The following is a 25408-nucleotide window of genomic DNA, read 5'->3' on the forward strand; positions in this document are numbered from 1 at the left end:
TTTATCAGAAGTTGCCAACAGCACTTTATTTTTTCTTTTCGACATCCTGTTCTGCAGCTTCCTTGGCTCTTTTTGCTCGGATACCAAAGAGCCGAGCATTGGCACGGGCCATGCGAAGACTGGCAAAGGCCTTGAAGTTCTTCTCCTCCTCTGTGATGACCCTGGCTTTCTCCTTCTTATAGACCTGGAAGGAGCACAAGGGGTCAAGCTCTTGCCTGCAGTGAGGCCTGTGACAAGGCCCAGGGCCCAAATGTCAGCAGAGTCTGGAATGGCTTTGGGGAGTTCAAGTAATGCTGAAAGGCTAAACAGAGGCTGCCAAAGAAGAAACATCCTCTGAATTAGACATGAAAGATGGGTGGGGGTGCTGTGCTTGGACAAACACATGGCAGGACCTAACAAAGGAAGGGCGGACCCCCTGGGCCCACCCCCCCCCTCAGAGAAACCTCAAGGGCCCAGTTACTTGATGCCCTGAGCTTTCCAAACAGCAAGGAGGGAAAATCAACCCAATAGAAGGAGGCTGAATTATGTGGGTCCCCCAAACTTTCTCAAAAGCGAGAATAAGATCCTCCCTCAAGGAGTCCATCTACTGAGAATGCAGGATGTTCTCACTGCCCCTCATGCCCGCAAGCCAGTCCCCACTCCAAAAATATTCACTTAGCCATCATCTCAACACCCCCACTTACATTCCGTATGGGCATGACTGGTCCTGTCAGTTGGGTAGCCAATTTGAGGTCTTTTTCCTGTTTAATGAGAAGGGAGAGTCAAGTGGGCTCAGTTCATTTCCCTAAGGGCTCCAAGCTTATAATCCTCTAAGCCAACCCCACACCTCTCACTGGATCACCACGTGCCAAATAATGGCATGTCACAGAACTTCTATCTAGCTCATAAACACACGCAGAGGAGCATCTATGTCTGAACCAGAGATGCGGATAGAACAAAATGTCAACTGCAAAATAAAGCCAACCTCCCCCAACCCAACTTCCAGGAAGCCCACATGGACAGACACTGTCAACTCTGTTCTAAAATGTTTTTCTAGAAAAAACTTGTGTTGTACATAAAGCATTTTAGAGAGCAAAACACTGCCAATGTAAAAAACCTGCCTCCAAGTCAAAAAGTTTTCGCCATTACCACAAAACCCAAAAACATCATCTTGAGTACAAAAGTGAATCTTGGCAGTTCTGACAGACTAACTTGGGAATTCTTAGGTTCTTTCTTCTCATTAACGATTCTCTACTACCCATATGTGAAGGCCAAGTTTTGAAAAATAAGATGGCTACAGGCAAATGTTTTTCTTTTCGCTCTCACTGGACCCAGAGACAGACGCCACTTACACTTAAACCAAGTGTCCCCACACCCGTTCCCACCCCCCGGGAACCCGCTGTGCTCTACTCACAGAGCTGTCTCCCTTCTTGGGGGCCGAAGGCTTCCTGGGGAAGAGGATGAGTTTGGACCGGTATTCTTTGAGTCGCTGCACGTTGGCCTGCAGGGACTCGGTGGACTTGTTCCGCCTTCTTGGATCCACCGAAATGCCAATGGTCCGGGCCACCTTTTTGTGGATGCCCGCCGCCTGCCGGTGGAGAAAGACACAATGAAATCCCAAGGAGCCTCCAATTTCTAAAGCCTAATGAAAGCACTCAGTCGTCAGATGGAAAAGGGTTCAAGTGTACTTTCATCAAGGCAGTACAGCGATTCCGGAGAATGTCATCATTTGACTGAGCCCAGGAGGCCTTTGGCACTGGGGTTTTGCGGATACTCACCTTTAACTCCTCCAAGCTGAAGCCCCTGCCGGCTCGCACTTTGGTGTGGTACCTCACCGTGGGGCATCTCACTATGGGCCGGATAGGTCCGGACGCAGGCCGCGGGGCGATACGGCGTGCTTTGGCTTGCCGGGCCTTGCGTCTAAGCAGACAGAAGCCAGGCAGCAGTTACCTTAGGGTGCCTAAGGCCGATCTCCCTCCCATTTCGGGGTGTCCTCCTGTACCACAGCGGGGAATCGGAGAGTGCAGACAACGTCGCCACCCGCTCGCCCCCAACCACACCATTACAACCTTGGCTCTAATGAGTAACTACAAGGGCCTACGGTTATCATATGGTTAAAGGGCTCGAGCACAGAGTACAGAGATTCCGATCACTAGTCACCTGTGTGCTCCACACACCCCCTCACCTGCGGATCTTCCGCGCCGGCTGGTTAAACCACGTGGCAACGCGCCGCTGCCAGTCCTTGTGGAAGTGGGGCTTCAGAATCATGCCATTTCGGCTGGGCGCCATGGCTGCTGCCTACGGGCCTAAGGGAGGAAAGCGAGTTAGGGCCCAAACTCCGGCCGGACGGCGTGCTTACAGTGCCCGGCAACGGCCCCGCGCCGTCTGTGGCGTGGCCTTATGCTGACGGCGGCAGATGGAGCCCGATGGCACCCGATGGCCTACAACAGAACCAAGATTACACATACCCAACCTCCCCGGAAGAGAACTGCCACCGGAAAGAAAGTTGTGCCGCAAAGCCCTCCGGGACGGCAATGGGCCCAACCAATCAAAGCGCTGAGGCATTGTAACCAATCAGAGTCCGGAATCACATAAGTGATGTAAGCTCACTCCCAGGCGCCCTAGCGGCCACCGGATGAAACCAGAATGTAACTCACCGGAAGAGGGCTGGGGAGGGTGTGTTTGGCAAGGTCCGGCAGCGCCCGGCTTTTCAAGCTTATTATTCACGTTACGGGAGTCGGTACGTTTCCCTAGCACCTAAAGCCTCCTTCTCGGTGTCCTAGTCTTTGGTCCCTCTCATCCATATGATACATTTTGTGCGTCATTCTTTAGACAAAACTAACACACCGGTTGCTGTAAGCGGGGCAGCCAGTACTTCCCGTGGAATCGTACTACTCCTTCTGCTCTGCGGAGGGATCAGGTAACTTGTCTGAGGTAGGACAGCCGGTAGTAAATTGGTGGCAGTAAAAATCCAAATGGCCAACTGCAAATGTGCCACTTGACACCACTGTACGTACTGCCTCCCTCATAGAGAAGAATATAATAAAAAACAATAGGTAGCCAGGCATACATCTGTAACCTGTGCCCTTTGAGTTTCCTCTTTTCTAGGACAAGTCTGGGAATTCTCCAACACCGCACTGCTATCTCTAAGCCTTTACATCCCGGTAAGCCTCTCTTACCCACCCTCACCCCCAATCACCAAACTTCCTCCTAACAAATTTAACATTTAAGAATTTCGGCCCTGGCTGGTATAGCTCAGTGGATTGAGCGCGGGCCTGCGAACCACGCGATTGCGGTTGATTCCCAGTCAGGGCACATGCCTGGGTTGCAGGCCAGTTCCCAGCAGGGGACTCACCAGAGGCAACCATACATTGATGTTTCTCTCCCTCTCTTCTTCCCTTCCCCTTTAAAGATAAATAAATAAAATCTTTTAAAAAAATTTCATGACACGACTCTGGCCAGTCTGGCTCAGTAGTTTGGGCATCCTCCTGCAAAACGAGAAGTCGCCTGGGTTCCTGGTCAGGGAACTACCTGGTTGTGGGCTAGGTACCTGGTTGGGGGAGTACCTGAGGCAATAGATCAGCGTTTCTCTCCCTCTCTTCTTTGAAAATAAAAATCTTTCAAAGAAAAAACAGTTTCATGACACAAAATGAGAAACGTGGAGGCCTGGGCCCTGCACCTTGTAAAGAGGTTCCTGATGTTTTCTTCCCTATCGGGACATCCTTGCATGTTGGAAATGTCAGGTTATGACCAAGAAGACAAACGTGTAACACATGAGGCACAGTCTTTTAAACAAATGCACTGGGCCTACATGGGAAGTTCAAACCCTGTGCCCATTTACTAGACGTGTTCAGTTATGAACAAAGGGCAGTAGCAGCCCTAATTTTCTTAAAATTTCTCAGACCACCTCACCATGAACTAAGTAAGATACCTTGCTTTCCAGTCTGACCTTCCTGTCCCCATTCCTCATTTCTCTTTCTGGACACAGTCCTTCCAACTCCTCCTGCCCTAACCCTCACCTCCACCTGAGCTCTCGCTGCTTGTTCAGAAGCTCACCTGGGGCTTAGAGGTCTGAAATTGGAAACACTGTTCAGGACATATTCAGTGGTTTAATAGGGGGAAGTTACCACTTGAGGACCTTACTCCTATGCACATAACCAAGCCAGACGAAGAATCCAGTTTTTCATGCTTGAATAGGCCATACTTACCTCCTTTGAAAAGTATGCAAAATAGTGAGCCCAACGAAGTTCTGATAGGGAAATCCTGCTGAAAACGTGCCCAACTTTCCCACTGGGAAAGGTTAATAAACAAGAGAACTGCTATGAATTGTCATGCTAGAGTCCTTCTATACAAAGTCTTGACTGCTTCAAGGGTTTTAAAAATCTTTAGGTATAGGGACAGCCCATTCCTTGGCACAAAAATGCCACAGCCACAACTCAAGGGCTTTTGTCCCGGGTATAGGCATGAAAGTGCTAATGTCCCTGGAAGTGGAGCTTAACTAAGGGGACCAGTGATTTCTGGACATGCCCTTGGAGGTGTGGGAGTATACTCTGCACACCCAGAATTTGCAAGACTAAACCTCAGTTACTTGTGACAGTGCCTGCTCATTGTACATGGGCACTGACTGGTCTCCTCCATCTGGTGCTTTGAGGGTCAGCCTCAAAGGAATCTAAGACGGTCAACACTAGCTTCTGAAACCCTTTCAGACACAGTCCTGATCTTTTAAATTATCATAACAAGTGATTTAATAGGGGTTTTTTTTTGGGGGGGAGTCATGTCCCTATAGCACTTTGCAAAACTTAACATGTTAATTTTGTCACATAAATTTGGGCCAATAATTAAATTAGCCAAAGCAGCAGCCTAATAACAAGAAGAGGATAACATACTGTTTCATCACCATCCATCCTAAACTTTCCAAAATCATGGCCTAAACATAAATTAGAGGCTAACTCAAAGGTTCCTGTAATATGAGAAACACATCAGTGAAAGACAACTGGAAATACATTGATTATAAATGTTTTGCTTGAAAGTGGCTAAGAGAGTCAGTCTTAAGAGTTAACATCCCAAAAGATTCTGTGTGATGTTGAATGTTAACACTGCCTATCATTTTGCAATATATACAAATACCAAATCATTACATTGTACACCTGTAACAAATGTATGTCAATTATACCTCAATAAATAAATTTAAAAAGCAAACCAAAAGAATCACATTTATTTGTGAGTGTGGATCAGAGTGTAGAACAATTTGTATTGACTTAAGAACTACAACTTAATTTTTTTCTCATTTAATGATTTTCTTAGGCTCTCTCTGATTGTGTTAAATACTCATTTATTTAAAGAACATGTGTTTATCTCAATGAGATCTCACATGCCTAACTTAGGCAAAGACAGTTCCAGAAGCCCTAATCAGGCCCTGATGTACCGGCTCTGCCAGGTGGTAGGCAGAAGGTCAGGGTATTGGTCCCAGCATCAAGCACATAGGTTGCCAGGTTTCATCTGGCTGCTCCAGGGACCACATGCTGTTGCTGAAGCCTCTACATCTCAAGAATCCACTTTAAAGGAGATGTAAGCATCACCCATGCATGAGATACAGGAGGTGTAATTCCTGGCACTGTTTTCAAATGCCATGTTTTATGACGGGGAGGTGACTTAATCTGACTAATCAAAGTCAGCATCCACTCCTATCAATCAGAGCACGTAGCAACCCCCCAGTGGCTAAGGAGTCCTGAGCCCACTCACACCAGCAAGTGCTGGGAAGCCAGCTACAATTTCCCCTACTATAACAAGGCAGCCCTTTCACGTATTAACATCCTCTTCCTGGCTAAGCATCTTCTGGTGCTCAGCAAATGATTTTTCAAAGGATGAATAGACATGGGCCATTTTAATGTATGAAAGAGAAGGAATGAAGTTGGCTATATCTACGATTACAGGACAAAGGGTACCATATTCAGGCCAAGATACCAGCAAGAATCCTTGCTGCATGCAGATATTTGGAAATGAATTTGAGGAACTGGGGCAAAGGTAAAAGTGTCCTCAAAAAGTCATACTCTCAGAGCTGCCCACCCTCAGATGTGTAATCACACTTGCATCTGCCCACCTACAGGTCAGCAGTCGTTTCCTTGGCACAGAGTGAGGAAGCAGGAACAGAACATCCATTTTGTCAGGAAGTACCTACCCATAAGCCATGGCTCCAAATGCCACCACACAGGGTGGCAAAAGTGATGAGAGCAGCAGGCAGGAGCACCTGAGTGCATGTTGCACGCACCCAAGGAGATATGAGCTGAGTGCACTTGCCTGTCTTGCAGTGACGGGGTATCCTAGGCCCTTTAGACCAGATTTCTACCAAAGGGGTTCTCCAGTTGCTAAAATTATAACCTGCAAACACACAATCCCGTGATCCAGGACAAACACAACGGCCCCTCTGGGTTAGAGCTGGACATATGGTACAAAGTTGGATGCTCCAGTTGACACTGAAGTATCAACAGTCCTTAGCTATTTCCCACATGGTGCCACCAGACCAGCTATTTCCCACATGGTGCCACTAGACCAGTGAGGAGAGGTTCTTGTATGCATCCATCCACATGGCAGTAGGTGGCAGTGTTTTAATCCTGTACAGCCTGTCCTTTATTCTGTAACCCTGTGGAGGACTGAGGACTGAGGACTTTGGCTCAGAGGACTTTCAAAGAGGATCCTATTAGCATACTAACAAAGTTGCAGGAGCTGGGCTAAGCCCCTGCACAAGCTCCGGCATGAACCTGAGTGCTGAGCTGCCCCTAGATCCACCCAGTAGCCATGAAACAATAGTATCATAAACCTGGGACTCTATGCACATCTATAACAAGTACTGACATCCCTCTCTGTGGAGAAAAATGATCTACAAAAGCAAAACTAAACTGTTCTCCTCTGCAAAGTCTTTACTAATCACAGGTAGAGAAACCAATGGATCTCAGAAATCCTTCAGCAGGGCCCAGTGAGGGCTATGAGGAGGTACAAGCCTCAGGTGAAAAGAACTTGACAGCAAAATAAAGAGTTCACTTCCTGGGTCCAGCTATTTGGGCTAAGATGGCTCCTCGCCTCGCAGCGGGGGGTGCTGAGGTGCCTCCTCCTCTCCAGCATCTTGCTTCTCCTTCTCAGCGTCACTCCACCTCAGAGGCGCAATCATCTTCTTGGGCCCGTGAGGAGGAGGGCCGATGAGGGCCTCGATGTCATCGTAGTTTATCACTTCCTTTTCCAGCAGTGCATTTGCCAGCTAGGAGGATACAAAGGACAGTGTGTGAACCCCAGAGGACAAGGACACAGACAAGAGCCTTTTGAGAGCAGAGCACTGAGAAGGAGGGGGCCCCTCAGCCTCCCAGGAAGGGGATCTGTGAGCAGGATGCCCCCAGACAGGCCACTTTCCCAGGGAAGCAGCGCACACAGGCAGCTTAAGCAAAGAATCACTCCCTGTTTCAACCTTGGAGATGATTTCCCAGCTGCAGCTTCATTAATTTTCTGCTTCCCTTCCAAATCTCTGCTTATTTGGGGCAACTTCAATGTCCTTTACCAAATAAGGTGTGTATGTATGGGGGCAGGAGGCTGGAAATGTAGAATATCCTCAATGGAACCTGGGAAGAAGAATGCTGGCGCTGAGGTGTGAGATGGGGGCACCTCATAGTTTGGGAAGGGGGTCTCGACTCTCTAGATATGGTGGTGGAAGACACGATGAATGAACCCTGTGGGTATCCTGCTGCTCAGTACCTACTACAAGGAATGCTGCCACAGCTACTCAAACTGATTTCTGTCACCCCCGGTGACCCATTCCTCTCTGTGATTGCTCTAATGTATTGCTAAGCACTATAGCCCATTGATGGTGTGAGTTGATCACATTTCAAACCAAGGCAGGACATCCTCAGCCCACCACAGGGAGCCTGAGTCCTTCCTGTCCAGTGGTAGCGAGAGTGCACACATATGACACCAAGGACCTTGTTAATGGCAGTTTATGACTCTGCAGGTCAGGGAGGCCTGACATTCAACACTGCTCACAGTCCAGGGAGGCTAGTGCTACTGGTCTCTCAGCAGCACTTGGAGAACCCGACGCACACAACTCCCAAGCTGGCAGAGCCTCACGTTAATCAAACAGCAGCCCTTCCACTGAAGGCTGCCCATCTGAACTAGGGACACAGTAGCTTCACCTCTGGGGTCAAAAGGCGACCCCAAATCAATGCCTAGTCTTACTGTGAGAACTGCAGACCCACTCTCTGAACACTGCCATTGGCAAGCCACTGACAACAGAAAAGTGAGGGGCTGCCCCAGCCAACAGGAGCCTAGGGAGACATGATGGATAAATGTAAGCAGGCAGGGGGGCAATAAAAGGACATTAGGAAAAAGCCAAGGAAACTGAGTTAATAATATATCAACATTGGTTCACTGGTGGTGAAAAATGCAACATGGTAATGGAAGATGTTAACAATAGAGATAACTGAGTGTGAGGTATAAAGGAACTCTCTACTGTATTTGCAACTTTTCTGTAAATCTAAAACTATCCTAAATTTTAAATTTTATTTTAAACTTTTCAGGAGAAGTTTGAGTTAGAAAAAGATTACACAAAACTGACTACACATTAATAACTGCTGATGCTGAGTAACAGAAACAAGAGGGTTTCCTACGTTCTTCTATCTACTTTAAAGGAATTGACTTGACATGCTCATAATAAAATACTAAAAAATGGAAATTATTAGATTTCAGTTGAGTTGAGTGAACACATACCGGATATGGTGTTTCCTAAGGTTCTGTCCAGGAAAGAGGGACCAGCTGTGCCAGCGCAGCACAGTGACAGTCAGCATCCCCACACACAACTTTCGGAGAGACAGGCGGGACACAGAGGTCAGAAAGCACCAAGACTCACCGCCTGCAGCTTGTCCAGATTGTCCTGCAACACCTTCTCAGTGTGCCTGTAGGCCTTGGCTACCAGCAGTTGAGCTTCCTGTGAATGATGGAGAGATCTGTAATGAGCACAGTTGACCACTATTCACAGCGTCACCTACAGGCTGGCTCTGACAACAAATCATACCAGAAAAAGGCAGGTTCAGAAACACAGCCTTTTGTCTCTCACAATGACCAAGAGAGCTCAGCTGCCAACAGTTTCCCACCCCCCCTGCATGCCTGGGAACGCCCTAGCTCAGGATGCCTGCCCACCAGCAGCCCTTTACACCCACAGATGCCCTACCAGCTCCTGGAAGCCAGGAACCCTGGTTGGTCCTCCATGCCTGCAGCTGCTTCACATGCTCGTGCACCTACAGTTTCATCAGGAGCCTCACAAGGCCTCATCCAAGACTGCACACTCAGTAGGTCAGAGTGACAGAAGCCAAAAGGAACAACCACAATGTGGCAGCACACAGGGAAGCTCCTCTGAATAGAGATTTGGTCCCTACCACAACTGTGAGGCAGGATGGAGCAGAGTCCCACACAAGGTGCAGCTGCAAGGGCTGGGCACTCACATGATCCATCATCTCCTGGAGGCCCTGGCTGAAGGGGCGCCGTCCAACACCCAGAAGGCTCTCCTGAGCCTCAGGGAAGGAGATGGGCCCAATGCTTGGTGCCATCCCAAACTGCTTCACCATGGAATAGGCAATACGAGTGACCTTCTTCAGGTCATCCTGTGCCCCTGGAACATAGGACCAAGAAAAGGTTTCTTTGCTGAGGGTGCAGAGTCAGGGTACCTTGGGGAACCCACTGGCACACACCTGGGTCTCAAAACAGATGCAGAGTCCCCAGAGTCCCCAGTATCCTGTTACTATTCCCTAAAAGAGAAGTCTCAAAACTTTTTAAAATGCTGTTCTGTTTAAAAAATTACTCTGGCCCTGGCTAGGTAGCTCAGTCGGTTAGAGCATCATCCGGATATGCCAAGGTTGCAAGTTCGATCCTGGTCAGGGCACATACAAGAATCAACCAATGGATGCATAAATACGTGGAACAATAAGAATTGATATTCATCTCTCTAAAATCAATAAATAAAAAGTTTAATAAACATAAAAAATAATTACTCAGGGTGCATGTTTGCATTCACTTCATCAACTGTTAATCTCTAGCACAAGTCCAGGTGTGCATGGGACACACTTGTCAACACTAAACTTCAGTGTCAGGGATTCTCTGGACATCAAAATAAAACAGCAGCTTGAGAACAGTGAAGGTGCTTGAATTACCAATAATTAACCAATTAAATGCACTTATAGTCTACAATACATGTATGTAAATGTCTTTGTAAACATTATTTAATAAGTCTTGCTTTGTTTCAAATCCCCTTTGACCATAGCTTATCTTTTAAAAAGCACTTAATGAAATTCAAAGTATATTTGCATCTCACTATTCAAATCCTCCATCAGATTCCCACCCCCACCCCCCTGGCAGAGGGATGATGGGTGTGAAAGCACTGTGAGAACTCCAGACCCTCCAGGGCCAGCTCCTCACCAGAAGTGACCTTGTTGAAGGAGATGGTCTCCGATACACGGCCACCCAGAGCCATGCACATCCGCTCAAACAGCTGCTCCTTGGTGAAGAGGTGCTGGTCTCTTGGGAGCATCTGAGCAAAGCCCAGTGCAGCATTTGTCCGAGGGGCGATGGAGACCTGCAAAATGTCAGATGGCCCAAGTTAGCAGGCAGGATGTAGGGTTTATTTATGTATTTTCTTTTATTGAGAGACAGAAAGGAGGGAGAAAGAGACAGAGAGAAACATCAATGTGAGAAACATCAATTGGTTACCTCTTGCACTTGCCCCAACTGGGGACCAAACCCACAACCCAGGCATGTGCCCTACTTGGGAATTGAAACAGCAACCTTTCATTTTGCAGGATGATGCCCAACCAAGCCCTACCAGCCATGGCAGAACATGGAGTTTAGAGATGAAGGTGGGGCAATATAAGATCTTTAATCAGCCCTGGCTGGTATGGCTCAGTTGGTTGGAGCATCATCCCCTAACTGAAAGGTTTCAGGTTCAATTCCCAGTCAGAGCATATACCTAGGTTGCGGGTCCAATCCCCAGTCCAGGCACATAAGATCCCCACTGTGGGTACATATAGGAGGCAAGAGATCAATGCTTCTCTCTTGCATTGATGTTTCTCTCTCTTCCTTCCTCTCTCTAAAAGCAATGTAAAAATATATTCAGGTGAAGATTAAAAGAAAAAAGACCCTTAATCAGGGGTTTCAAAGCCATTAAGCAAACCTGCACTATCCCCATTTTTATAAGAAGATCCCATCATTAAAGAAAGAAGCTCACACATGGTGGGTGTGTCTTCCTTGGAATCACTGGGTATATATGAAGTAAAGAACAACAAAGACAGGAACTTTGGGTAAATCAACAAAGAGGTTCGGGGACCAACACCACCAAGGACCACCCCCCACCACGTCCCTCATCATGAGATTAGGTGAGGGATATGAAAACTATCCTAGCCTTGGCCTCCCCCCACAGCCCAACACCAGGTGCATGTATAGCTCCAGCAGGATAAAGTGTGCTCCTGAGCAATAAGGAGAGACCCAGGCTGCAGGTGCCATTTCTGAGGACTATGGTAGCAGGAGAACCACCTCACAATGCCCTGAGAATTGGAAGGGGGTATGTAAATCCAACACTAAAGTAAACCACAGCTGAAAAGGCTGTAAATTAACCACCAAAGAGCAATGGGAACTTCATCTTCTCTAGCAAAGCATGAGCCTGGAGCCTCAGGAGGGATGTTTTCTCATTATTTTAACACTGGGAAATTGTAACCCACCCCACCATTCTTTTTAAGTTGTTTCTGTAAGTGCTGACTCTGACTGGATAAGTAGCTTGTAGATAAAGAACATGTTTGTATAACAATCCTAGGAACTAACTTCAAAAGATACAGACTGGGACTCTCTCTTCAGTCATCATAGCCCCGGGAGATTTGCTGACTTTCAATTGTGGAGCCAGGACCCAACCAGGATGATGCACTCTGGACCATCACATGCCTTATCACAGTGAATGGTGCTGGTCTGCACAAAGAGAACTCTCCACTCCTCTGCCCTCAATCTCTTTGTTCTGCCTCCCCGCTCCCTCCTTACGCAATGCTCTGCCTGCACTGAGCTGTTAAAATGGGCTTTGAGACATGAGTCCCCGATCTCCTTAGGTGGTCAGCACTTGAATAAAACACTTTCCTTCTCACCAGCACCTGTCTCACGAGTTTGGCTTTCACTGAAGTGACAGGTAGGTGGACCTGTGTTCAGTACACTGTGACTAGTTTATGACTTTCAGCCATCAAATAAAGCAAAAATTCTGAGAAAAGTAAACTTTAAATTGTGGTATTTACTTCATTGTGGATATTTCTGCATTAATATTTTTTGAGATACTGCACTAAAATATTTATCCTGATTACTGAATTTTTTTAGTGTCCCATAAATATTACACCCTAAATGACTGCCCCACCTGCCTCATCCTGGGCCCGGCCCCTATCACCTACCTCAGTGACTGCTGCATCCACTTACCTCTGTCATGAAACATGAGGGGTCAGCCCTCTGATGAGCACATAAAAGGAACTGGCCTAATCAGCAGGACATCATCAAACAAGCAGACTATCACTGCCTGTCAGACATTAAATACTAACATACCAGGCTAGCAACTGCTACTTTGTTCCCCTGTCTGGGTCTTAGGGAACAATGCAGCTCCTTTCCAGCTGGCAGAACCAAACCACCTGCACCTGCCAGTGACTCGACTTGCTCTGGTGGAGGGTACAATTTAAAATTTTTATATGAAAACTATCCTAGTTTTATGTTTACAAACTGGACACCCACATATATTTTCATTAATGATCATTCGAGGATCTCATGGTCAAGAGCCTGCACATTTTGGGGTACTGTCTATGATACCGCCACTTGATACAAATAAATTTTCATCAAACTCACAAATATCTACAAAAGTAGTGTTTCTTAAAAAGTGACTCAGCTCACTTCTTTTTAGGATTAGCAATCATATCAACACATTTTAGAGCTGACAGTACAGCCTGGTAGTTCTTAATTCCAAGACTGACTGTAGATGGGGAGCAGGGCACCAAATGGTTGTGTGGCTTTCCAATGGTCATGCCCAGAACTGGACCCCGCCAGTTTAGATGCAAGACCTCGCCCTGCCCTCTGCTTCCAAGGTGAGGGCCCAGGCAGTCGTCTTCCACCTGACCCCAGATCCACCTCGGGCTGTGCTTTTATCTTCACCAAGTACAGCCACATGGTGCCCCCCAAGTCAGCTTTGTTCAGGGACCAGTTAGGCTCACTCTCCAAGACCCCAGACCCTCCCTGGCTTCCACCCTCCAACACCCTACCTTCATCACAGCCTCAGTGTGCTCCAGCAGCCAGCCAACCAAAGCATGGCCTGACTCATGAAATGCAACCACCTTCTGCTCTTCCTTTGAGAGGATCTTACTCCTTTTGGCTGTTCCTGGAAGAACACCCAGGACTCTGAGTTCAGGCCCACTGACACTCCTGTGTAAGCATGCAAGAACCTTCCTTGTTCAACCTTGCAAGTTTTTTACTGTGTTGTTAAAGTGAGATCCTCATGGGACGTTCCCCTCCTGTGTTTCTGCCCCAGGCTGAGCCCATCCACAACTATTCTTCACTATTACTCCAATTCGAAGGAAAACTCATTAGGTAGGAGAGGTGTTGGAGGGGTCTGTGTTTGTTCACATTTCTATAAATGGTAGAATAATCAAAAAAAGCTCCTGCAAGCTTTGTGGGTGGGGCTGAAGAGCTGACAGGATTAGTATGGGCTCAACTCCAAGCTCTAGGTCTCTTGTTGGCTTTTCTCCCAGAACCAGCAGGGCTAACCACAGCCCTTGTGACTTCACAGTTCTTTCACCCTTAGCAGCTTAGCTGATTACCGCTTGTCATGGTGACTTTACCTTACATTTCCCCTGTTCAAATTACTGCTGAGGTAATTTGACCCAAATTTGCTATTTTGGGTTAGTTTCCATTTTATGAAACCTGGATAAGCTCTAGGTTCAGGGTATTTACTATATCATGCTACTACGATCACCTACCACATTTACCATAAGGTTATAAATTCTTTCTAAGATGCACTGGTTGTGGCAGATTAAATCATTTCAACCAGAGCTGATTATACAAGCCTCTAAATGAGATCACAGCCTCACAACATAGGCTCCACCTGAATACAAATGTGTTCCTGCTCAGGCAGACCACTCCAAATAAGTACAAGAGAGCTTGTCTTGTTTCTAAGCACTGCATACACTGGGGGGTGGGAGGAGGGTTAGTATTCTATTAGTATTCTCTTTGGTCTTCCCTGCTTTGATGATATTACTATAAGCTATGAATTTCCATGTAAAAGTAAATGGCTTATAAAAAAACAAAATTTATAGTGAGAAACAGCAACTTTAGTTCCTTCTGTCTATACAAGATTGCTTCTTTTCTAAGCTGCAGACTGGGAATCTGGTGACATTTGTTCTAGACTTTAATTCAAACCGGAGGGTGACGGGAACATGCTTCTTACAGAGATGGCTTAAGATGAAGGGCTCACTGCCTACACAGAGGGCATGTGCTTCTCAGACACCTGAGGGAAGGATCAGTTTCCCTCTTTAAAAAAATATCCGATGTCTTGACTGACACTTTTGCTCTGAACACTGTTCAGAGACAAGATGCAACTGCTCATGTCTGGATGTTGCCACGCTGGAGGTATGGAAGTTCCACATGTTTCTCTCAGTTTCAGTCCAGCTCTCATTCAAGCCCCTGGACCCCACTTTGAGCAGCATGGTTAAATACTGCTGAGAAGCACCCCAGCCCTCCACTACCCAATCACCTCTCCCACTCCTGTCCAAGCAGAGCACATGAGCTTCAGCAGAGACAGAGCTGACCAGAACGCAGCTGTCAGCAGACATCCCTCTTGTCCTTGGGCAGTAGCAGTGCACACCCCTGATGACATGCACACTGGCCTATCCATTTGCAGTTGGCTCTTAGGCAATACATAATGGCTAACGGGCTGAGCACCACTCACATTTAGGTTTGCAAGATCCTTTTATATTTCTATTTGAAGAGTGTCTGCTCTTAAGCAAATTTGCAGTATTTTAAACTGTGCAAAGTAAGTCACACTGTAAAGTCCTGACTTATAAAAAATAGAAATACTTTATGTAGTTCCCTCTTTGCTGATAAGATCCACCATGGGACATCTAAGCCTGATGTGCTCCCTCCCCCCCACCCTTGAGTTTGCTTGTGGGATATTTGCCTCATACCCGCAATGACGCGCTCCACGGCGTACTCAAAGTTAAACGTGTGGACAGACGTGTGCCCTTCCCGGGCAGCATGCAGGGCAGCCTCATTACAGATGTTGGCGATGTCAGCACCTGTCAGCACAACAGGGGAGGAGAAAGTTTTGCATCTGCGCCCTCAAGGATTGCGAGGAGGGAAGGGAAGGGAAGGTGTGGCGCATGAACAGATGAAGAGGGGTAGGGGAGTGGTGCAAGAAGGAAGGCACCCTTCCCTCCTGTGGTGGAGGAGGGGTAGAGAGTGGTGAAAGCCAGGTGCTAGTGCTCGGGCCCTAATGGACCTGAAGAACCTTCACATTTATGCCAACCTCTTTCAGTCTGTCTGCCTTGCCCACTGCTTTACTACACAACTGTAATTAGCACACTTTCATGTACCATCTGGTGTTTTATTCCCCCTAATAATTCATAAGTGTACTGATGGATGAGAAATTAAAGGTTATCTAGTGTCCAAAAGATTCTAGTTAAGGACATTTAAAAAAAAACAAAAGAAAAAAGTAGATTACCCTTACAAATGAGATCCATACAGAAAAAATCTTTTCTGTTGAAATTTTATGAGTTTGAGCCAACCTGACAATTACTGGGAAGCAAAATCTCAACAGATTGAGAAAATGCTTCCAAAATACCGTAATTTGTGATGTCTGTGTTTACGAATTAAAACCAAGACTGAGAGGGAGGGCAGCGGTGCACAGGGCAGTAGCACGGTCTGTCCAGGGCAGCCCCTGGTGGGAGCAGCAGAACTGCTTGATCTAAGCTGGACAGGAACTGAAGAGCCTGTGTGCAGAGCCCTAAAGGCAGAACTTCTAAGAGTGCCCACAGTGGAGACACATACATGGGGCACTCTGAATGCAGGCGACAGAACCACCGTTGGGTTTTCCATCACTTGGGGAGAAAAAGTAAAGTTCTATGCAGCTCTTCTATCTTCTGCTGGCTGTGCGTGCACAACCTCACTCACAACCAGGCTGTGCTGCCCAGAGGAGAGGACCAAGGGCACCTGGGAGAGGTCTGCGCTTGTGCATGAGGTAAGAATCACTTGCCATCTACTCTCAGGACCAACAAGAATCAGCCCCCGTACCGCTGAATCCCGGCGTGAGTTCCGCCAGACGCTGAGAGTAAAAGCTGCTAGCCTGGGTCAGCTTCAGGCTCTTCAGGTGCTGCTCGAAAATCTCCCGCCTTTCCTATCAAAGACAGGGGAGGACACAAGTGTGGGCCGGCACGCCCACCACACACATAGGAGCCACCTGGGAGGTACTCTCTGGAGTTTCTTCATCATCAGTCACAACCACAGTTTGTGAAACCAATTTAGAGCTGCAAGCAGCATTGCAAAATAAAAAGAAAAAAAAAGGAAACAGAATAGATAATGAAGTGCATCAAAGTAACAAGGCTATTTTGTGGAACTTTTGATTCATGCATATCCTGAAAATACTTCCTACACAGTCAGGAAGATGCACAGCCTCTCGCCTCCACAGGCCCTGTCAGAAGGGAGCCTCACACCACTTCTTGGAGTGGCAGTTTGAGAGAACCCAGAATGGGCACTGGGTGTGCCAGGAGCCACAGACCTGTGCCCCTATGTATGTACTTTCAGAAACAATAACCAACTAACCAACCATTAGGTCACCCTCCAAGCCCTGGGCTAACCTAATGGTTGGTTAGTTGGTTATTGTTGGTTTTGTGGTCCCTGCAGGACCCCCAACACACACGTAATCCTTCTCACTGCATGCTGGCTTCCTCCTCCCGCAGGGGACACCACACAGGCCTGGCCACCCAGAGATGAATGTCCAACCAGAGATCTGAGACTAAGGAAGCTGGTGGGGCTGAAAGATCATCAGGGCTCCCACCCCGCTTCCACCTGCTTTCCGGGCAGCTGCACAGCTCATGCTCTACAACTAAGTGGCACCAAGGCCTTGCTCTGGGCTACGTGAGAATTCTGAGGCTCTCCAAAGAGTATGCTACAAAACTCAACTGAGACTAGTCCACTCAACCCCAGATAGCTTAAGGATAAAGGGAAAAACAACGTGTTTAAAAAAATAAGCTGCAAAACCAAAAGAACAGTGAGTTAAAGGAGGTCTGGACAGACAAACACCTGCATCTGGACCAAGGAGGGCAGCCTCGGGGCACACTGACCTGCAGTGTGGGGAGGTCGATGAAGACGTGTCGATCCAGTCGGCCTGGCCTCAGCAGAGCATTATCCAAAATGTCAGCTCGGTTGGTGGATGCCAGGACGATGACATGGTCGGTGGTGCCCATTCCTGAGGGACAGACAGTGGCCTCTATGGTGGGGGTCCCCAACACTGTGGCCTTCTCCATGAGGTTCAAGACACAAGACAGGAGAGATTTCCTGCCAGTGTCTGTGAGAGAGGAATATAAGCACTGACCCAGGATTTATCCTTCAATAAGAACTTTTTTGTTTTATTCATTGATTTTAGAGAGAGAGGAAGAAGGAGAAAGGAAAGAGAGAGAGAGAGAGAACTGACTTGTTGTTCCACTCATTCATGCATTCATTGGTTGATTCTTTAATTGAACCCACAACCTTGGTGTATCAGGACAAAGCTCAAACCAACTGACCTGCCTAGCCAGAGCCCCAGAGAGCTTTCTACAAGATCGCCACAAGTGCAAGAACTCACCAGTTTTACTTCCCCTGGGGGCACCCCTGGAGGGAACTGCTAATAGAACGGACCCCAGGAGCAAGGGCCCACCTCCCCCCATGCGTCATCATTACATTTCCCTGGGCCAAAGTGACCACTACGGGGCACCTGGTCTGAGGATCTGGGTTTTCTACTTCCCTTTAACACTTGGTCTGAGGACCTGGGTTTTCTACCCCAAGTTTCTAATACAATAATTAATTAATTAACTTATTTATTTATCTCTTTCTGGGATGGTTGATCTTGAGCCTGCAGGGAGTAAGCCGGCCCCAGATTTCTCCAAGTCCAGTTTCTTTGCCTCTAATTCTAACGTGTCCAAAGACAGGGAACCACAGATATGCGTTCGTAGGAGGATTCACACAAGAATCTAAAAACGTTTTCAGAAACTATCCAAATAAATGGCCCAGATCTGCAACTGCAAAAACATATTTGTGAAGCAACTGGGGACTCTCAGCATTACTGGGTATTAGTTAGATTGCTATTAAGAACTTACTATTATTTTTGGAGAGAAAGAGAGAAAAACATCAATGTGAGAAAGAAACATTGATCAATTATCTCCCATATATTTGCTGACTGAGGATCGGACCTGAAACTTAGAAATGTGCCCTGACCAGGAATCAAACCAGCAACCTTTTGGTGTGTGGGACAATGCTCCAACCAACTGAAATAACCATCCAGGGCTAAAGAACTTTTTTAAAAAAAGATTTTATTTACTTATTTTTAGGGAGAGGGGAAGGAAGAAAGAAAAACATCTTCGTGAAACAGAAACATCAACCAGTTGCCTCTTGTACATGCCCTGGCTGGGGACCAAACCCACAAACCAGGAATGTGCCCTGACCAGGAATCAAACAGACGACCTTTTGCCTTGCAAAATGACTGAGCCACATCAATAAGGGCTGAAGAACTTATTTTTAAGTTATATGATACTTCTCTGAATGCAGAGAAATATATTCAGAGTATGTAAAATTCAGAATTTTCGGTTGCTTTAAAATAACCCACTGGGGCACTGGCTGGTGTGGCTCTATGGTTTGAGCCCCAGTCTGCAAACCAGGGTCACCAGTTCGATTCCCAGTCAGGGCACGTGCTTGGGTTATGGGCCAGGTGCCCAGTAAGGGGGCATGTAAGCGGCAACCACACACTGATGTTTCTCTCTTCCTCTTTCTTCCTCCCTTCCCCTTTCTAAAAATAAATAAATAAAATCTTAAAAAAAAAAATAACCCACTGTGGAAAAGGAACAGGGAAGGAGGTGTGCGTGGTCTAGGGCAGGATGAGTACCAACAACACTGAAGCTGCTCTGGAATACAGGGGCTTACTGCACAGTTCTGCTTGTGTGGATGTTTGAAACGTTCCAGAATACACAGTTTAAAAAATAAAAGATGCCACCACATATCTTTTCCTAACTTAAAAAATTTCCTAATAAATTGATACAAATACAATTTTAAATCACTCAAAAAGCCTTTTAACAAAAGTGAAATGTAGAAGAAATATTACAGAATTAAACCCTGAGAGCATGTCAGACACTGACACCTCATAGCACACTGTCAATCACTCCACTCCAGGATCCCACAACAATAGTGAGAGTCCCAGCCGAGCCCACCAGTACAGGGAGAACATGCACCTAACGGTGGGGCTGCCACCGATGTCACCGAAAAGCAGCCACCAGGATAGCTCAAATTACATGTCATTCCCAAGAAAATCACTCCACAACTTCAAAGAACCGTCTCATGGACATGCGACATCATTCTTGTCTGAGTTCGCCCTATGAAATGCGATAAGCCAAGGTGCCACAATGAGTCCAGTCCTGTTCATGTGCCAAGAGTGGAGAGTGCAGAAGAGTACTCACTTTGCTCAAGCAAAGATGATGTCTTACACCCTGGCTGGTGTAGCTCAGTGGATTGAGCACGGGCCTGCAACCCAGACTATCGCAGTTCGATTCCCAATCAGGGCACATGCCTAGGTTGCAGGCCAGTTCCCAGCAGGGGACACATAAGAGGCAACCATACATTGATATTTCTCTGCCTCTCTCCTTTCCTTCCCTTCTAAAGATTAAAAAAAAGAAAAAGATGATGTCTTACTATCACTGACTTTTGAAACAAATTCTAAAACAGGAGCAAGCACCACCCACACATGTGACACGTCAGCCTCTCTGCTCCGTTTGCTCACACTCCTGTTTCAGGAAAAGTGAGACACTGACATGGGAAAGGAGAGGCAGCTGGAGGGAGGCGCCCCGGCCAGATGCAGCTTCACTCGCAGAGAGACTCCTTGATGCCAGGAGGACCCTGTGCCACTCATCCCTGAGTGTTGGTTGGGAAGACCTGCCAGGGCTCACCACTCACATTTTTGAAATTCCTTCCTTCCACAGGTCAAGGTTATAAATACAGAAATCTGAAGTTACACACACAGTGAAAAAATGTTGAAAAATAGTAGGAACAGTGGATTTAGAAGAAACACAAGAACAAGGCAAGAGTAGACGCCACGTCAGTGAGCTCCAACCAGAAAGGGGAGCACTGACACACAAAGTTCTGCCCTCACAAGTCACCTTGACCTCCCTGCATAAGACTCCTCATTCCAGGGCCTGGTCATATGGACCACAAGGTGAAGACTTTTTAGGGTTTAGTTTTTGAAAGTTTATATTTTGACAGCCCTGACCAGGTAGCTCTGTTGGTTAGAGTGTCATCCCGATACACCAAGGTTGTGAGTTCAATCCCCAGTCAGGGTACATAAAAGAATCAACCAATGAATATATAAATAAGTGGAATAACAAATCGATGTCTGTCTGTCTCTCTCCAAAAGTTTTTTTTTAAAGAAACTTTATATTTTGACATAGGTGTAAGTGCACAGCAAGGTACAAAAACAGTGCAGAGAAGTCCCCTACTCAGTTTCCCAGGTGGCATGTTAAGTAACTATACCACAATGTCAAAGCCAAAAAATCCACCCAGCACAGTCCACAAGCTTTATTTGACATCAACAGTCTCACATGCACTTCTCTGTGTGCACCTCATTCTCTGTAATTCCACCATGAGATTCCTGTAACCTCCACCTTGATCCAGGTAGATTCCACCACCATGGAGACCTTCCTTTACAGTCACACTCCCCTCCCCTACCACCTCTTTCTTTTTTAATGCAGCTTTGTTCCACATAATTTTGAGTTTATTTCTTAAAAAATATATTTTATTGAGCCCTGGCTGGTGTAGCTCAGTGGACTGAGCACAGGCCTGTGAACCAAAGGATTGCAGTTCAATTCCCAGTCAGGGCACATGCCTGGGTTGCAGGCCAGTTGCTAGTGGGGGATGCACGAGAGGCAACCATACATTGATGTTTCTTTCTCTCTCTCCTTTCCTTCCCTTCTAAAGATAAATAAAATCTAAAAAAAATTTTTTTAAGTATATATTTTATTGATATGCCATTACAGTTGTCCCATTTCCCCCCTTCATTCCCCTCTACCCTGCACACCCCCTCTCCCACCACTAGTTTATGTCCATGTGTCACAAGTTCTTTAGATTCTATATTTCCAATACTATTCTTGCCCTTCTCCCGGTCTATTTTCTACCTACTGTCTATGCTACTTATTCTCTGTACCTTCTCCCCCCTTCTCCTCCTCCCACTCCCCTGATGCAAACCCTCTATGTGATCTTCATTTCTGTGGTTCCACTCCTGATCTAGCTGTCTACTTAGTTTGCTTTTGTTTTAGGTGTGGTTGTTAATAACTGTGAGTTTGCTGTCCTTTCACTGTTCATCTTTTTTATCTTCTTTTTCTTAGATAAGTCCCTTTAACATTTCATATAATAAAGGTTTGGTGATGATGAACTCCTTCAACTTGACCTTATCTGAGAAGCAGTTTATCTGCCCTTCCATTCTAAATGAAAGCTTTGCTGGATAGAGCAATCTTGGATGTAGGTCCTTGCCTTTTCATGAGTTGGAATACTTCTTTCCAGCCCCTTCTTGCCTGTAAGGTCTCTTGGAGAAATCAGCTGACAGTCTGATGGGAACTCCTTTGTAGGTTACTGTCTCCTTATCTCTTGCTGCTTCTAGGATTCTCTCCTTCATTTTTATCTTGGCTAATATAATTATGATGTGCCTTGGTGTGTTCCTCCTCTGGTCCAACTTCTTTGGGATTCTTGGAGCTTCCTGGATTTCCTGGAAGTCTATTACATTTGCCAGATTGTTCAAATAAGTTTTCCACTTGTTGCTCTTCCTCTTTCCTTTATGGGACTCCTATAATTCAGATGCTGGAATGTTTAAAGATGTCCTGGAGGTTCCTAACCCTCTCATTTTTTTTTTTTTTGAATTCTTGTTTTCTCATTCTTTTCTGCTTGGCTGTTCCTTCCTTCTGGTCCACTCCATTGATTTGAGTCCCAGTTTCCTTGCCATCACTATTGGTTCCCTGTGCATTTCCCTTCATTTCACTTAGTGTAGCCTTCATTTGTTCATCTCATTTGTGACTAAAATCAACCAGTTCTGTGAGCATCCTGATCACCAGTGTTTTGAAGTATGCATCTGATAGATTGGCTATCTCTTGGTTGCTTAGAAGTATTGGCTCTGGGGCTTTGAGCTGTTCTTCTTGAGCCATAATGCTTTGGTCTGTTCGTGCCTGTTATGTATGAGGGGTGGAGCCTTAGGTGTTCACCAGGTCGGGGCAACCCAGTAGCTGGGTTGTGACGTTGTATGTGGGGGTGGGGTCAGAGGGGCAATGGTGTTTGTTCTGGTCTCTCTTGGATTTTGGCCCTCTCTGCTGCTTCCCACAAGCAAATTGGGCCCTTCTGGCGCTGGTTCCTGGATGTGTGGGCTTGTGCACCCTACAGGACCCTGTGGGTCTCTCCAACAAAATCTCTGTGAGCCTGGGAGCCTCCCCTGGCACCTCATCCCCCGAAAGTTTTTCCAATCGGTGCTTTTAGGCTTTAATTCCCAGTGCTGGGGACCTGGTTTGCACGGTCTATCTCATTGCTCACTCTTTCGCCTGGTTTATCAGTCTGGCTGAAGGGTTCATTGTTGTTGAACTTTCATATAGTTAAATATTCTGTCTGTTTTGGTTGCATTTTTGTTACTAAATCTTTGTTGTCTTTAAACTCGGCTGTGGCTGTGCAAGGAGGCACAATGTTTCCACCTACGCCTCCATCTTGGCCTGCCCCTCCCACCTTTCCTACCCCTAGTAACCACTAATCTGTTCTCCACCTCCAGGATTCTGTCATTTTTAAAGTCTCTCATAAACTGAGTCATACAATATGTAACTTTCAAAGGTTGGCTTTTTTCATTCAGCATAATTCATTTGAGATCCATCTCAGTAGTTTCGTATAAGGACAGTTAGTTTCTTTTCATTGCTGCATGGAAACCATGATGAAGATATACCAGAGTTTATTTATGCACCCACTGAGGGACATCTGGATTGTTCCTAGTTTTCAGCTACTACACATAAATAAAAATTGCTGCACAGGTGTTTTGTGTAAACATCTGTCGAGGATGAGCACCCAGGAGCATGTCATATGGTAAGCATATATTTAATTTTTTCAGAAACTGGCAGACTGTTTCTCAGGGAGACTACCTATTTCACATTCCTACCCGCAGGGCAGGAGATTCAATTCCTCCACATCCTCAGCGGCACAAACTTGTTCCCATAAGTTTTTACACTAGCTATCCTATTAGGTGAGCACTCCTATCAAAATCTCAGCAGGATTACTTGGTACATATAAAGAGACTTATTCTAAAAGTTACAGGGATAGGCAAAGAAAGAAGTGCTTCAACACTGCTGGCCGAGAGCAAGTGGAAGGACCCCTCCACTTCTGTTAAGTCCTGCTGGGCCGCTCAGTGAGGAAGGCTGCACGGTGTGGGTACAGACTCAGAGGCCAACAAGCAGACCAGGGAGCCTAGGAACAGACACTCCTAAACATGCCAGCTGAGCACTGACAAAGATGCAAAAGCAATTCAGTGGAGGAAGCACAGTGTTTTAAACAAGAAATGCTGGATCAACTGGATGCCCATGGGCAGAAAAATGAACTATGACCAAAATGTCACACCTTATACAAATATTACTGTGAAATGGATTCTAGATTAAAATGGAAAAGGCCATGTGCATGGTAGCAGGGGTCTTCTAATGGCTTCGGGCACAATCAGAGTCTATGTTCTCCCACACTTTCTAACACAGAGGGTCAGACAAACACATCCATCGCAGAGGACACGCACTGCAAAGCCTTCTTTTTGCCAATCGAACTGTAAAAAGGTGACTGTCTGTAGTTCGCTCAGCTGGGCACAGTGTTCTTAGAGGCAGGTGCCCTTCACACATGGTCTGCCGGTCCTGCAAGGCCTACTCTGCCTGACCCATGAGGTGGGGACTTCTCTTCCTCAGCAAGCTTTTCCCACGACTGGCACAGCATCTGCTCTGCGCTCTGTACTTCCATGAATAGAAACTGCTCTTCCCCAAGGAGTAACAAAGACTCTTCAGACACAGCTGAAGGGCTAAAAAGGCTCAGCTGTGTCTTGTGCACACAGAGACTTATTTGCTACTGGCCTGGCCCAACAAGAAGCCTTCAGTCAGGGATTCCGGGCATGAGCAAATCCTGGGGCAGAAGTGGCTCTTTTTATGGCAGCAGAGAGAGGTTCAGCTAAGAAGAAGATGACATCTGGTAAATGCTTCCTGTGGGCTCAAGCCTGCCCAAAAAGGTGGTCTCTGTCTTCAGTGTGAAAAGCAGTATAAGCAGAAAGAGACAGACGTGCAGTGTTTCCCATGGTCCTGAGTGCTCAGTCAGTGAAAGCCACTGGGGATCCCTCCGTAACCACCAGGAATGATGCTCTGTCACACTCAGAAGGGCACAGAGCCACAGATAAGGTCATGAACTTTAACCTCACTATAACATCAGAAAATCATGGCTCAGAGAACAGAGGACTGGTATGAACCCCACAGCATCCTTCCACAGTCCAAGAGCACGCCTCAGGTCCAAGGCTTGGATGGCCACCTGTGGGAGCTGAAGGACAAAGGTGGCCATCACTGCATCAGGCAGAGCAGTGGGACTTGATGACATATCAGGTTTGGACTGTCCACTAATATCTGACAACTTTCAAATAACTTCTCCCCTTTGTCAACTTGGTTTCACAAAGATTACTCATTCTTTTAAAGAGGCAACCAGAAGCTATCATTAAAATCTGGCACTTCTGATGACAGAGCCATCACATGCACAGTGCTGGGTCCCAGAATGGTCTGTCATGGCTGACAGCAGGCCTGAGGCTCCGGCCAACCTCTGCCATCTGCCCACCTGACCCATCAATGCCATGACTTGAGGGGTCTTTTAGATCACTTTAGGACTCAAAAACTACCTCTGGAAGCAATCATCAAAGCCACACTGAAGGTGAAACACCATTAAGAGATCATGGAAAGCTATTTAAAAGAAAAGCAATTCCATGTGGTTTCTTAAAAGTTGGAGACTGAGCCCTGGCTGGTGTAGCTCAGCAGATTGAGCACGAGCCTCTGAAGGAAAGGATCTCTGGTTCGATTCCCAGTCAGGGCACATGCCTGAGTTGCAGGCCAGAGGCAACCACACATTGATGTTT

The 25408-nt window shown here is 46.6% G+C and overlaps 2 protein-coding genes and 2 non-coding genes across 4 annotated transcripts in view; all 4 read right to left on the minus strand.

Annotated features, from left to right (window-relative positions):
- RPL13 (ribosomal protein L13) lies at window positions 1-2546 on the minus strand. Its single transcript, XM_037142305.2, has 6 exons — window positions 2448-2546; window positions 2165-2285; window positions 1758-1899; window positions 1394-1567; window positions 684-740; window positions 1-184 (listed from the first exon to the last, which is right to left on the minus strand). Exons 2-6 carry the CDS (start codon window positions 2266-2268, stop codon window positions 26-28), a joined length of 636 nt encoding a protein of 211 aa, XP_036998200.1. The 5' UTR covers window positions 2269-2285; window positions 2448-2546; the 3' UTR covers window positions 1-25.
- On the minus strand, window positions 1624-1707 carry LOC119047117 (small nucleolar RNA MBII-202). The gene has a single exon (XR_005082085.1). It is a non-coding gene; the product is annotated as a small nucleolar RNA MBII-202 (small nucleolar RNA).
- Window positions 2547-5294: 2748 nt separating the features above from the next.
- SPG7 (SPG7 matrix AAA peptidase subunit, paraplegin) overlaps window positions 5295-25408 on the minus strand; it is a 48316-nt gene continuing 28202 nt past the window's right edge. Inside the window, exons 10-17 of the mRNA XM_037142306.2 lie at window positions 17352-17476; window positions 16303-16405; window positions 15198-15308; window positions 13281-13396; window positions 10429-10585; window positions 9459-9625; window positions 8867-8944; window positions 5295-7231 (exon numbers count right to left, since the gene is read on the minus strand). Coding sequence (XP_036998201.2) covers window positions 7040-7231; window positions 8867-8944; window positions 9459-9625; window positions 10429-10585; window positions 13281-13396; window positions 15198-15308; window positions 16303-16405; window positions 17352-17476 — 1049 coding nt within the window. The 3' untranslated portion in view covers window positions 5295-7039. The remainder of the gene's footprint in view (window positions 7232-8866; window positions 8945-9458; window positions 9626-10428; window positions 10586-13280; window positions 13397-15197; window positions 15309-16302; window positions 16406-17351; window positions 17477-25408) is intronic.
- Window positions 18094-18223, minus strand: LOC119047120 (small nucleolar RNA SNORA38). The gene has a single exon (XR_005082087.2). It is a non-coding gene; the product is annotated as a small nucleolar RNA SNORA38 (small nucleolar RNA).

The sequence above is a fragment of the Artibeus jamaicensis genome, unplaced genomic scaffold, assembly GCF_021234435.1.
Source record: "Artibeus jamaicensis isolate MK-2021 breed Jamaican fruit bat unplaced genomic scaffold, CSHL_Jam_final contig_464, whole genome shotgun sequence".
Classification (NCBI taxonomy): domain Eukaryota; kingdom Metazoa; phylum Chordata; class Mammalia; order Chiroptera; family Phyllostomidae; genus Artibeus; species Artibeus jamaicensis.

Coding starts and splice junctions, on each gene's coding strand:
- RPL13 (XM_037142305.2), bottom strand. CDS start 2,268: ATGGCGCCCAGCCGAAATGGCATGATTCTGAAGCCCCACTTCCACAAG. Junction 1,900..2,164: donor CCGGCGCGGAAGATCCGCAG/GTGAGGGGGTGT, acceptor CTGTCTGCTTAG/ACGCAAGGCCCGGCAAGCCA. Junction 741..1,393: donor CCAAGAAGGGAGACAGCTCT/GTGAGTAGAGCA, acceptor CTCATTAAACAG/GAAAAAGACCTCAAATTGGC.